The 12,993-nt window shown below is 36.3% G+C and overlaps 1 protein-coding gene across 1 annotated transcript in view; it reads right to left on the bottom strand.

Moving 5' to 3' along the window:
• The window catches only part of LOC107698333 (RAB6-interacting golgin-like), a 3,642-nt gene extending 1,575 nt beyond the window's left edge, over positions 1–2,067 (bottom strand). Inside the window, exons 1-4 of the mRNA XM_016499292.1 lie at positions 1,833–2,067; positions 1,249–1,579; positions 724–825; positions 448–588 (exon numbers count right to left, since the gene is read on the bottom strand). Coding sequence (XP_016354778.1) covers positions 448–588; positions 724–825; positions 1,249–1,579; positions 1,833–1,896 — 638 coding nt within the window. The 5' untranslated portion in view covers positions 1,897–2,067. The remainder of the gene's footprint in view (positions 1–447; positions 589–723; positions 826–1,248; positions 1,580–1,832) is intronic.
• Positions 2,068–12,993: the final 10,926 nt, after the last annotated feature.

A 12,993-nucleotide genomic window follows, 5' to 3' on the forward strand; every position in this document is an offset into this window, starting at 1 on the left:
TATATATGCATGCACATACACGCACATTACATACAAATATACATAAATATACTTTTTACAATATATAAGTGGTTAAAGTGTTCAAAAGTAAAGTGAATAACAAAACTAGCAAAAATGAATAACAAAATGAATAAAAACGATGATAATGTTCTGCTACAAGTAATAATTTAGATGTGCATGCATTTGTCGCTTTCATAATTTGGCCGAATTAATATAGAAATGCTACAGAGGGCAGTATTTTCACCCCTGAGCAAACAGACTTCTATACGCATGTACTGGATGTACTAAGTTAGTCTATTACTGTAGATTTGCTATTTTAGGGTGACAGATCTGAGGAAGTGGCACATAAAACAAAGTGAGAGCAATTTCAACACGAAACTACTGTGAACTTGACAAACAAGTACACTTAGAATGGACTGTAAAAATGGGCCTGAAATTAACATTTACCATGCCAGGGAATAATCCATGCTTGATTGCTCTATCAGTTTTCTAAGAATCCCGATGTCGCTGGACACAGAATCATCCAGTAACTGAAGTTCTCTCTGGATCTTCTTCAGTTTCACAGCTTCAGCCTGTGTCTGTTTGGACCTGGGAAACAGGAAGTTATATTTTCAACATTCTGCTTTTCACATAACACCTTTGGATTATCATACATGCAAAAGGTTATCATACTTCAGACAGAACGATTTTGATAATTGTTTAAAAATAGACATTTGCTCTTACTTTTCAGCAATGGTTTTTGCAAGGAGAGCTTTTCTTTTTTTATTCTTCTCTTCCATTATCCGTTGCTCCCACTGCAACTGCTGCAGACGGTTCTTCTCCCGCCTGTTATAAGAAAAGTTTGGTGGAGTCTTAAGCGATTACAACACAAAAATAACATATGGTTATCTACTCTGATTCCTACAAATTCAATGTATATTACTTTAATATAACCAGGGTTTTTGAACACTTTTAGAGTTAGCATTATTCCAGTACTCATTATATATAACAGGCCTTAGAGGTTTTTTGAATAATACAAAAAGTGTACAATTCCACAGAAAAAAAACATGGCAACCCTTGTCACAATGCAAAAAAAAAAGGGACATAAATAATATAAATAAATAAATACATTTTGTGATGAAATATGATACAAATATATTATCTTGTACAGTAATATAAATTAAAACAATATATTTAATATAAAATATGATTAATATTTAATATAAAGTATTCTGAGTCGGTGTTTGCATAGGAAATGGACTTACTAACAATTCCACTTGCTGTTTGTCCAGCTCCTTGATGAATGCTGGTGGTGCAGACTCTGCAGGTGATTCTGGGTCATGTTTAACAGGTTCTGCTTCATGTTCAACCAGTTGCGACTCCAACGGTTTGGGCTCGTCCCGTGGTTTGACAGGATCGGGGTGACTGACAGCAGGCGGGTCTGGGGGCTTGGTAAGCTGTTGGTCGGGTGGAAGAGAGTGGCTGTCCTCCTGTTTGGCTGCCAGCTGCAGAGCCCTTTCCCGCTGCAGCTGCTGTCTGCTCCGGTTAGTCGGAGCGGCTTTCCGGCCACGACCCAATGTGACAGACACAGCCTGGTTTACTGGATAAGAGCACATTAGAGCAGACTTATCAGTATTCACAATTAGAGTTAGTGGCTGTGTCTTAAAATCTAGAAGAGGATCCATACACGACGTCTAGGTGCGCAAGTCGACACATATGATTTGAGACATTTTCCGCACTTAATAACTTACAAAATAACAATCAGCATCAGTATGTGTGCATTTCATTTCATATACAGGCAGCCTGCAAGAATGAAAACCGTTTCTAAGTAAAGTTACAACATTCGTACTCACCGACTTCGCCGTTGTGTTTCATTCTTCGCAGTTCTTCCTCTGAAAATCCAGCCCACGCAGCCATTCTCAGTAGCCTATAAAATTACTTGCAACTAAGTGCAAATCGGTTTTTATCAAAAACAAATATATGCGGGGTTAAATGGTATTCTTCAACATGCACACGCGGAAATTAACTTTACTTTCTCATCTGGCCGCCATGTTTGTGTATAATGACTGCCACGTTCAAGACCCTAGAAAGGCCCCTTCACTTGTGCCCTCGGCATTTGCCTGTTTTTTTTTCTGACACATATTTTATATGCTATTATATTAGTGTAATGTTGCGAATAAAATATAACTTTTTATTTTATATAACTTTCCTAATCATATAACGTTTCGATAATAAAGTAAAAAAAATACTTACAGGCAATAGTTTTAGATGATTGAACTTTACAATAGCTAGCTAGCTAGCTAGCTAGATAGATAGATAGATAGATAGATGTATCTCGCTTGTGTAGAATAAAAAGTGATGAAATATTGTATTAAAAATGTTTTTGGTTTTAGCAGTCTTCAAGAAAAATACATCAGACTATTGGAGTCAACCGCTAATTTTGTTTATCCCCCTCTTCTTGCTCCAATTACCCTCTTCACATTCACTGAGCAATCCTGCACTCCTAGTGGTAGAGAGGTCAGAGGTTAATGAAAGAGCATGCTTGGTGATAAAAAGCATGAAATCCAGAGAAAAAGAAACGTCAAACAGTTGTATCAAGTTACACTTTTGTTTTATTGCCAGAAACACCCATGATTGTGGCAGGAGTAAGTGCAGAGCTCAGGCTCTCTGTGTGGGGCTGTGAGAGGCTCTGTAATTTCTCTGGATCAACTGCTTATCTGAGGGATCTGGCACATGTTGCCAAATTAGTCCTGAATGAGTGAACTCTTGTCTGCTACTTTTGCTGCAACACTGATGTCTGATTTCCCATTATTACCATTAGCATCAGTGAGGCATTCTGCGTATGACCTCCATTTCTGGGTGGTTTGGTAGCCTAAGTGTGTTGAACTGCCAGTGATGGCAAGTAGAAGTTCAAACACTGAAAGAAATAGATTAGTATTAGTATTTCACACACTGTAAAAAATTACAGTGAATTTAACGGTAAAAGACTGTAAAAATGCTACAGTAAAAACCTGTTAAATGGTTAACGGTAAGTTCCCCTACTATATACATCACCACCTGCATTTGGTGGTTATCAGTGATTACAAATGTACAAAACAGATTTCAGTACTTCAATAGGCTGGTATATTAACATTTGATCAGTTAATAAAATTACGGTATTTAACTGTAAATTTAAGTTAAAACCGTAAAACCTAAAACGTTGGTACAGTATTTTTTACGGTAAAATTCAGGCAACCACAGCTGCCGTTTTTTTTACCGTAAATTTTACGGAATTTTTTTTACAGTGCGTGCATTGAAAAACATACAGTATTTAGACAGGGTTTAAAGAGTAAATAAATAAATTTTAATTTTTATGCACTAAATACTAAATATTTTTTCTCTTAATATTTTTTTCAAACATTATACAAACATTACATACAAATATTATTACTAGCCTATATGATTTGTATTATTACTTCATTTATAGTATACTATTTATTACTATTTCATTTGTATTATTACTATATTTATATTATACTATATATTATTACTCCTAATTCGTTCATTACTCTCAATGCGGATTATGAAAATGCAATAAAGTGAATGTAAAAAATATTTAACATACAATATGAAATATTATACAAAATATAAAACATTTCAATTATTTAAATATACATGTGTGTGTACACATATGAAGTTAATTTAAAATTAATTCATATTCATTGCATTGCATTGATATATCTGTGTCTGAATGCACTCTTAAGTCTCTTTTATATGTCAAACACGACAGTCTAAATACCTCATATACATTTTGAAATGTCTCTTAGTGTGATTCTTTACAAATATCACCTATTAATTAATTTAAATTGGCAGCTATCTTTGACAGATTTGATGTGATTGGCCCATTGCCCTCAAGGTGCAGTGTTGCCATGACATAACCATGCAGACAGGAAACCAAAAATAAAAACTTGCAGCTAACAGTCCCCTTAATTCTGTCTAGTCTCACTTTCTGTATTCTGCTCCCTCTGTGCTTTTTTCTGTCTGTGTGTGTTATATATATGGGTCTGTATGTCAACACGTAGAGGACAAACATGTTTCATTTCATTCTTCAACTGTATTTTGTTAAAAAGTCAAACTCTGTTAATTGCCCTACACGGGGCAACCAAACAATCACTACCACTTCATAGCAGCTTTTTAAAGGCAGACTCACATCTTTGATCCATCTGGAATTATTTGTGCACTTTAAAGGAGAAACACCTCAGGAAAGGATAAATGGAGACTTTGAGAAGACAGACTGATGTGTGGGCTCCATATGGCAGGCTGAGTGAACATGAGCTTGTGTTAAATTAAGATGGAAGATTCTTTGGCCCAGACCTGACCATATTCCTAGTTACAAGAAAAGCCTGTGAGCAACATCCACCATCACCCAAAGAACAAGCAGCCTGAATTTGCAGTTCACACGTTCAAACATCAGAGCAAGGATGGCAGTGTTAGATTGTGTGCCATACACAGCCTATAGGTAGAATAAATCTTGCACTTTTGTTTTTCGTTAATATTCAGATGTGTTGAGTGAAACTCTTAAGTGAAATCACTCCTACATCTGAATATAAGACAAGAATGAACTCAGAACAAACATGGTTTAATTAGATACAAGTCCTCCCCATTAATAAAACACATTTATTGCAGGATTGAAATAACGTAAAAATATTGGTACGAGTAATATTGACCATGTATGTCCTAAATGAGACATTTGTGCAAGGAACATCACCCAACACCTTGCTAACAAGTTCTGCTTGCCTATCGAAAATTAAACAGGCAGATAAAGTTTCTTTTAGACACAATATAAGTACATATGGATCATATGGAATGATTTGAAAGAGAGAAAAATCATCAAAAAATGAATGATTCATTATGTGTTATATCATTAAATAGCTTTCTCTTTGCTGAGATAGATATATATTCAACAAAACTACGGCTTCACAGTCCAATATAAAGAGATATTTATTTTGTGAGCATGATGAATTTGCACATTAGATCAAGTTTTACATTTTAAACCATGTAAGGGAAACAGGAAGAGCTTTGGCAGCATTCTCAGAACTTTGGCTAACGTACTGGCTAAGTTGTATTAAAGTTATGAACAAAGTTTTTTTTCCAGTAATATTAAAAGAACATTTGTTCATAGTTATCAAGTATTTAATAAAGTTCTCAAAAACGTTATTTTTTACATGATTTTAGTTGGATGTTTTATCAAACATTTTTTAAATGTTGTTTCAGAGCGTTCCGAGAACATTCAGAACTAACGCGAAATTATAAAATGGAATGTTCCCTTAATGTTTTCATAACAATAAAAAACATTTTAAAACATTACAAAACTGGATGTTTTAAATATTCAGAGAACATTCTGATATAATGTTTATATAACTTAATGGAAACGTTAGCAAAACGTTCTTAGAACATGCTTTTCTTAGCTGGGTAACACAGTTGACAGCCATGTATAACTTATGGGCAGTTAAGTAGGAATCAAGTAGGAACAGCAAGTGCACATCATGGCCTCTCTGTGACTTTTAGCCATCAATAAAACACACTTCCCTTAATCAGTCAGGGAACGGGCCAAAAAGACAAACAGCCAATTGATGGTTGACCTCAAGGAAGGTTGAGGTCAATATGGGGATGATTAGCTGGGGTCAAAGCTGTCAAAGACTGAACTTTAGGCAGATGTAATGGTTTCAGATCCCACATGTTTTGACTCTCCCACATTTGTGTCCGTCACAGAGCGGTCCTTTCTGTTTATGCTGTGAGACAGAGTTTCAGTTTCCAGTCATGGCAATCTGCAAAGAGTTTAGGGGACCAGAGTGATAATTTTCTGTCTCTTTCACTGTATGTTTAGCATAAAACTCTACCACTTTCTCTCCTTTAACCCATCTCTGATATTTCTAGAATGTTTGTCATGTGCTGTAAAAAATATTTTTAGTTCAAGTAAATAATGCTGAAAAACAACCAAAGATTAATTGGTGAGTTTTGGGACAAATGACACATTCGAATCAATGAGCAGTGCAGGAGAGTTGGATTAGTGTTGTTTTATCTCACATTTATCTTATAAGTGCTTATTTGCTGTTGTTAATATTTATGTGATATTGTCTAAAACAAGGATTTTGGTCTCAAAGATTTACATGTCTAATAGAAAACAATATGAATGCACGTAACATTTTAAAATAATGTAAATTATTTCTTATAATACTTAATGTGAATGGGTTACAATAATTACAGATTTTACGATTTCTATCATTCAAATTCTTGTGTGAACAGCGCCTAATTTTTTTATGCACTGTCCCAACTGGCATGATGTGGCATTGATTGACATAATTAACCTGTGTCTTGTGACTTAAGTTATTAGAGGTCACCAGAACAAGAAGATTTTGGCATGTCTCCTGAATCATGCCACCCGAATCTATATTTGTGCCCAAACCGCTTGAATTAGCAGTTTTGCTCAGAGACCAGTCCAGGCTCTGATCCAGGACTTCACTGCAAGTCTCCTGTACAGCCACCCACAACACATCTGTCAGAAACTCAGACATACAGCAAAACAAATATCAAGATGAAACAAGGGTAGTTTGTGTAATAAACTTGAGACAATAAAGAGAGTTCCACAGCAATGCTTTGTAGGCAGAAATAGATAAATAGTTGAGAAAGGCCTGATTTTTATAGAGAAAATGGATGCATATGTTAGTGTAAGCAAATTAAACAAGTTTAGCAATTATTTAATAGGAAATTCTAGATGAAAGCCCCTCCAATGTATTTGCTCAAATCTTGGCCTAAATAATAAAATAATGTAAATTCTGTCATAATTTACTCACCTTCATGTTGTTCTAAATCCATATGATGTTATTGCATGGAATACAAAAGAAGACATTTGGAATCCTTACACAAAAGGGAATTAATTACTTCAGAAAACAAACAATTTGAAATTAATTTGAGATTATACAATATTAATCTTAAGATTCTAATCTGCATAAATGGTCTGAACAGTTAATGGAAAACATTCTAAAGTGATCATTTAAGTATATTGGAGTGATGTCTGTTTTGTTTAACTTCAAACAGATGCTATGAACCATGAGCCATTTATTTTTTGCACAGATCTTGCTGGTACAAGTAGTAATCGCAAGGAATTTAACAGTTCTATATTCGATTCCTATTTCTGATTCTGGTCCCTCAATGATTCTATTACTGATTCTTTTGAATTTGAAGATAGTCAGTATTAAAGTAATTTACAATAAATTTTGCAAGCCTTACAAATTCTTAGTTCATGGAGTCGGACATGACGAAATTCTTAACTTGCAGTTCAGGACGTGAGTCAGATTAATTGAAAAACTGCTCCAACTGATTTGTATGTATTTGTGATTCACTAAAAAGAACTGACTCAGAGTTTTGCTCGGGAATCAGACTTCACTGGTTGTGTTGTATGTTTAGAAACAGTTCATACTAATTAGCTTGGGAATTGTACTTCACTTTTAGCTTATTCGTATAAGGATTAATCTATTTGAGACTCACCCTCATGTCGTTCCAAACCCATAAGACCTTTGTTCATCTTCGGAACACAAATTAAGATATTTTTGATAAAATCCGAGAGCTCTCTGACCCTTCCATAGACAGCAAGGAGACTACCACAATCAAGGTCCAGAAACGTAGCAAGGACATCGGTAAAATAGTCCATGTGACATCAGGGGTTCAACCGTAATTTTACGAAGCTACGAGAATACTTTTTGTGTGCAAAGAAAACAAAAATAACGACTTTATTCAACAATTCTTCTCCTCCTCATCCCTTATGCTGTGGCGCGCTACCATTGTGGAGAGATTATCATGACGCATGTGCTTGCTTCCAAAAGTATTCTCTTAGCTTCGTAAAATTACGGTTGAACTTACGAAATGAGGGTGAGTAATTAATGACAGAATTTTCATTTTTGGGTGAACTAACCCTTTAAGTACGCCGTTCTGAAAAATGCACGCACTGAACCATGAAAGTCACTCAATTCTTAGCTATATATGTATATATGTGTGTATATTTGGCTTGCATTTGTTAACATTTCATCTGCAAAAAAGCCCATGATGTATATAGTTTTAGCACTATTTGTTTGTGGACCAACATAGTTCTTGTATTTGTTCTGCATCTCTCCCAGTGGTCTTCCAAAAGTTCATTAATGAACATCTGGTCATAATTCTTGAAGTGTACCCATCAGCAAGATGAAATTGGCCCACCCTGAGCCCCCATCAGCACCCACACTGTGCCTGCAGCCCACTCACCCCACCTCAAGATGCACTCAACACCAGCCGCAAGGCCTAGAATAGTTTATATGGGATTTTTAATGTATTTACTACAGGAGAAACTGGCACAGTCACAGGCACCTTCTTCCATACAAGCATGCCACTGTTATGCGCACACTCCACCCAACCACAGCCCCCTAATGCGAAGAACAGTTATTGTAATGCATTTGTTCTGTTGTTATATTACACACACATACGCATGGGTGATTTACTGCCTCTATCTACTTTATGAATGTAATTAAACGTTTACAGTTATTTTGCGTTGGAGGAAAGTGCTGCCTGTGTGTTTTGTGGAAGGTTTACAGCAGCGTGAGATGTTGTTGAGTTTTAACAAGAGGCCACAGGCTTTCTTTGATGTATCAGAAACATAGTGAGCTTGTGCATCGCAAGACAGCGGTGTTGATTATGGGTTTGCTTTCCTGTTTTTTACCATCTGAAATCATTTAATTATCCTCACGTAGTCGAGTCGGCCTTGTATGGGACAAAACAAAACCATAACCACTGTAATAAAACACTTGTTTGGTTTAACCTTCAGCAAAGCAAATGAGCTAAACAACAGCTGTGTATGCAGTTTCAAAACTTACATGTCTGTATGTCAACAGGTTTTCCTCTGCCGATGATACTTAGTTGTAGTTTATGTTAAGGACTAATATGTTTGAATAAGGACAGAACAGACTAATTCAAAACAGGTTAACAAATGTTAGCTGTGCTTGTTGTTTTATTTCTAGTGGTCTATAATGTAATGCTGAATAATATGAGTACATAATGGCTAATATTTCCCAGGACACACTATACTGTCAGACACAATGGTTTATATTTAGTCATTTTCGTATTACATTCTGTTTGATATTAAAATAACTAAATTAAAACTGAAATACAAATGAATTAAAACTATATAGATGGACAAAAAAACAAAAACTACTAAAAATGTCAAAAACACAAAATTACTAAAATTCAAATAAAAACAGAAGACACGCTGATTAAAAATGTTAATAAATGTTAATAAGTCATACTAAATTAATACATAAAACTAATGATGGCAATCAGTGTAACTAACTGCATGATATGCTGATTAATTTTTCATGTTATTTTCTTGTTAAATTCATTTTATAGAATATAAAACATTTATGCAAACAACTTGAAAGGTTTCCATCCCTTAGCAAATCCATGGTGAATTTAATCCAAAATTGTGTCCTCTGTAGGGTAAATGTTCATATATGGGTCTCCTTAAATTGTGGGTGGTACGTCATCTAATTATTCAGCCCTGGCAGCCATGACAGACATGCTGTCATCAGTGCATGGTACAGTGTGGAGGATACACGTCAATCAGCTTCCAACCTCTGGCAGTTCCCATTATGTACATTTGCATGACACTGTCAAGAGACTTTGTGAAGGTAAACTAGTTTTTTCCCTTGTTAGATACTGGAGAGTTAAAACGACATGCAGCCAGCGAAGGATCCTGAAAATGTGGTTTTGCTTTAGCTCAGCTGAATTCGAAGAGAAGGCAACCTAAAAGCATCTGTCTTTATTTTAGTGTAAGTTATATGTATACAAAGCATGCCTAACTTCACCAATTTTCCTGTGACGTTCTTAACTGGTTTAATTTGTTACATATTTATGGCGTGGTGTTAGAGCCGTATGTTTAGTGTATGATGTACATAGCAAGACTTTAAAAGCCGTTGCTAGTAAAATCTCTATAGTGATGGCACAATTAACGCTGCTTTCTTGGGGCAGTCTAGTTTTTCCTTTTGCATAATCAAACAGAATAGATCAAAATAAAAACAAAAGAAACACGCTAGAAAAATGTTTAAAAAAACTGCTGTCAATCAATTTTTTTAAAATTGTTTTATTATTGTATTTTTATTATTTAACCACAATTTCACTATATAGTGAGAAGAGATGGAACAAATGAAGGGAAAATAATAAAAATGCACAAAATGTAAATTCATTGTAAATTAATATTTGCTGAAAGTCCCCAAGACTAAGACAAAAACATTAAATTGACTTTACAATTAATTTTCTCACCCTATTTTCTATGCAATTAATTACATTAAATTAAAGTGCTGAATGAATTTTATATAAATTCAAAACCTTTATTGCATGGTAACAATAATTTCAAAGATACATATTGTTTGAAATTGCACTATGGTCTAATAATTAAAATAATTGCAGCAGCACAAACAAGTCAGTACTAAAAATGGCAAATGAAGCACATTCAGGAACACACATGCATTCATTAAACAAATTTTGACTCTAAATAGGTAAATCATTTTGCAACTGACAGTGTGTCCTGAGGGTCCTGTCTATGACGATTCACTTGGAAAAACTTCATTTAGGCACTAATGGGAAACAAACCTCTCACAAAGTTAATGAGGTTAAATCACTATTTTCCTTGTTCAATGAAATCAATTAAAAATAATCAAGAGTGACAGAAACAGATGGAATCAGATCTCGGTGGCCTGCTGATGAACTGTCACTCGGGGAAAAAAGCACTCCATTTTCACTTCCCGCACTTCATTTTTCTTCCCTGATGAAGATCTGTCACATGCAGCCTCAAAATCACGCTTTGAGCATCAGAAGGTCTGTTTGCATGAAAGCAGGAGCAGAGCGTGTTTGTAGTCGTGTCATATTTGTGTTTTCAGTTAAAAGAGTGAACGAAAGCATGCAAATGTCCATGGTGTGATATTCAAGAGGAGAGATTTTCTCATTGTTTGCCATGTGTGATTAGGTCAAAGCAGACTTTAGAGTCACTCAAGAGCATTGAGTAATTTTTTGGATGAGATGTCGGATTGAATAAAATGTCTCCCTGAAGGAGATACTATGCTTTTGCTTTATGTTCATGGGAAAATACTGAGAGAGCACTAGATCTCCAGCAACCCACGGCTTTCACACTGCATGTCTGTGACAGCTGTATTGGATTAACTGATTGACTCATTACGGTAACTGCCGAGAAGTGACGGAGTCAGCGAGTAGATAAACAAGGCTCTCTGGAATACTTCATTCTGATTGGTCAATCACGCCATCCAGCGGTCTGATTTTCCTTTCACCGGCGATCTTGGCAACACTGTATATCAGGGTAAATTAAAACCGGCGCAACTTTCAAGTAGTGATGGGAGAAAAAAAGCTTTTCAAAACTCAATCAATTCAACCAGCTGCTTCGCAAAAAGAGTCACCATTTAAAGCACTCTGGTCAAAACGGTGTAAATGCAAAGTGGACACAACCCAAAGGTGCACTTTTGACAAACCAATTAGGCCTACATATGTTTGTAATAAAGTATAATCTGTTAAATGTAATCTACAAACAATTAAATACGTTATATTAGGCACTGCTTCATAAGTTTACCACATCAACGCCCTCTAGCAACGAACCATCAGAATTCAAGCTTGGAAACCTAGATAATGCATCTTTATGTCCTTAAATCTTGACCTATAACTGTAACCATAACTATAAAGTTTTAATAATAATTCTAATTGAGAATAGGGAAGTTAGCACCACAACTGTAACGATAATAAAATCACATTCTTGGATTTAGTTTCGGAATGATTTTTTTCCAGCTGATGAAAATCGTCTCAGGTTACTCATGTAACCATGGTTCCCTGAGTAGGGAACGAGACACTGCGTCCTCTAGGAAATACTTACCTGTTAGGGCCAGACTCCTGGGAACTCAACTTCTCATGTGAGAGGAGAACTCCGAATTCAGAGCATAACGTTGCTCATTCCAGGTAACCCTTTGAAAAAAGGGGAGCACTGCTCAAACTATTGCAATGGCCCCTGAATCAGACAATGTTAATGAAATAAATAACTCTCGTGCACAGCCGACGATCACGAAAGGGAAACCCCCCTTCAAACTCATCGGCCAGATCCACCTGCGATCCCCACGAGCTCATTCCCTTCCGTGCCTCAGCAGCGGTGGGTCCTGGATCGCGGGAAGCAGATGGCTGCCCCTCTTTCCTCGAAAAGAGAGACAAACGAGAGCGGAGCTTTTTTCCTTGGAAAAAACGCTCGCAGTGCACGCCGATTGCCCCCTCGGAGACATCGCGTGCGTGCTCTTTGCCCAAACAAAACAACGCATAGATCGTGTGTGTCATCAGATGTTAAACAACGTCAACATGGATGCACACATCCTTAAATGCTTTGCTAGTGCTCGCCATAATGAGATAAATAGAGATCGCTCTTACCACAGAAATGCACGCTTCAAACAAAACAGTCAATGAAGACGAAGAAGAGAATGATGTGTGCTCCCGGCGCCTATTTATACTATAGTCGCACCGGTAGTGACGTCATGGCTGTCGCCGGCCAACGAGTTGGTGTTTTTTCAATGTATGCTTCAGACACGGGTCATGACGAGGCGTTCCCCATAGCGACCCCTAGTGGACGCAGTTCGAAGTTCCCATGAAAGGGAACATTGACAGACAATCAGAATTCAGTCAACTTTAAAGGGGACATGAACTGAGAAATCAAAACTCAGAACTCAAAACTTTCATGTTAGTCTAAAACAGCTTATACTGAAGCCAAATCTGCCAAAATAACCAAGAGTGTCTGACTGCGAACTGCAAGAGAGGGGCATAACTTGAAGGGGGCGTAACTTGAAGTTGTCCAAATCACACAGAACCATGCGAGATGTCAAAACGAGATGTTGTTGGCAAGATGGCCGCTTGTATAGAGACAACGGTGAGAATTTTTTTTTGTCCCAAAATAACCGTTAAAATTGAAGT

The sequence above is a fragment of the Sinocyclocheilus anshuiensis genome, unplaced genomic scaffold, assembly GCF_001515605.1.
Source record: "Sinocyclocheilus anshuiensis isolate Anshui unplaced genomic scaffold, SAMN03320099.WGS_v1.1 scaffold1746, whole genome shotgun sequence".
In the NCBI taxonomy this organism is placed as follows: Eukaryota; Metazoa; Chordata; class Actinopteri; order Cypriniformes; family Cyprinidae; genus Sinocyclocheilus; species Sinocyclocheilus anshuiensis.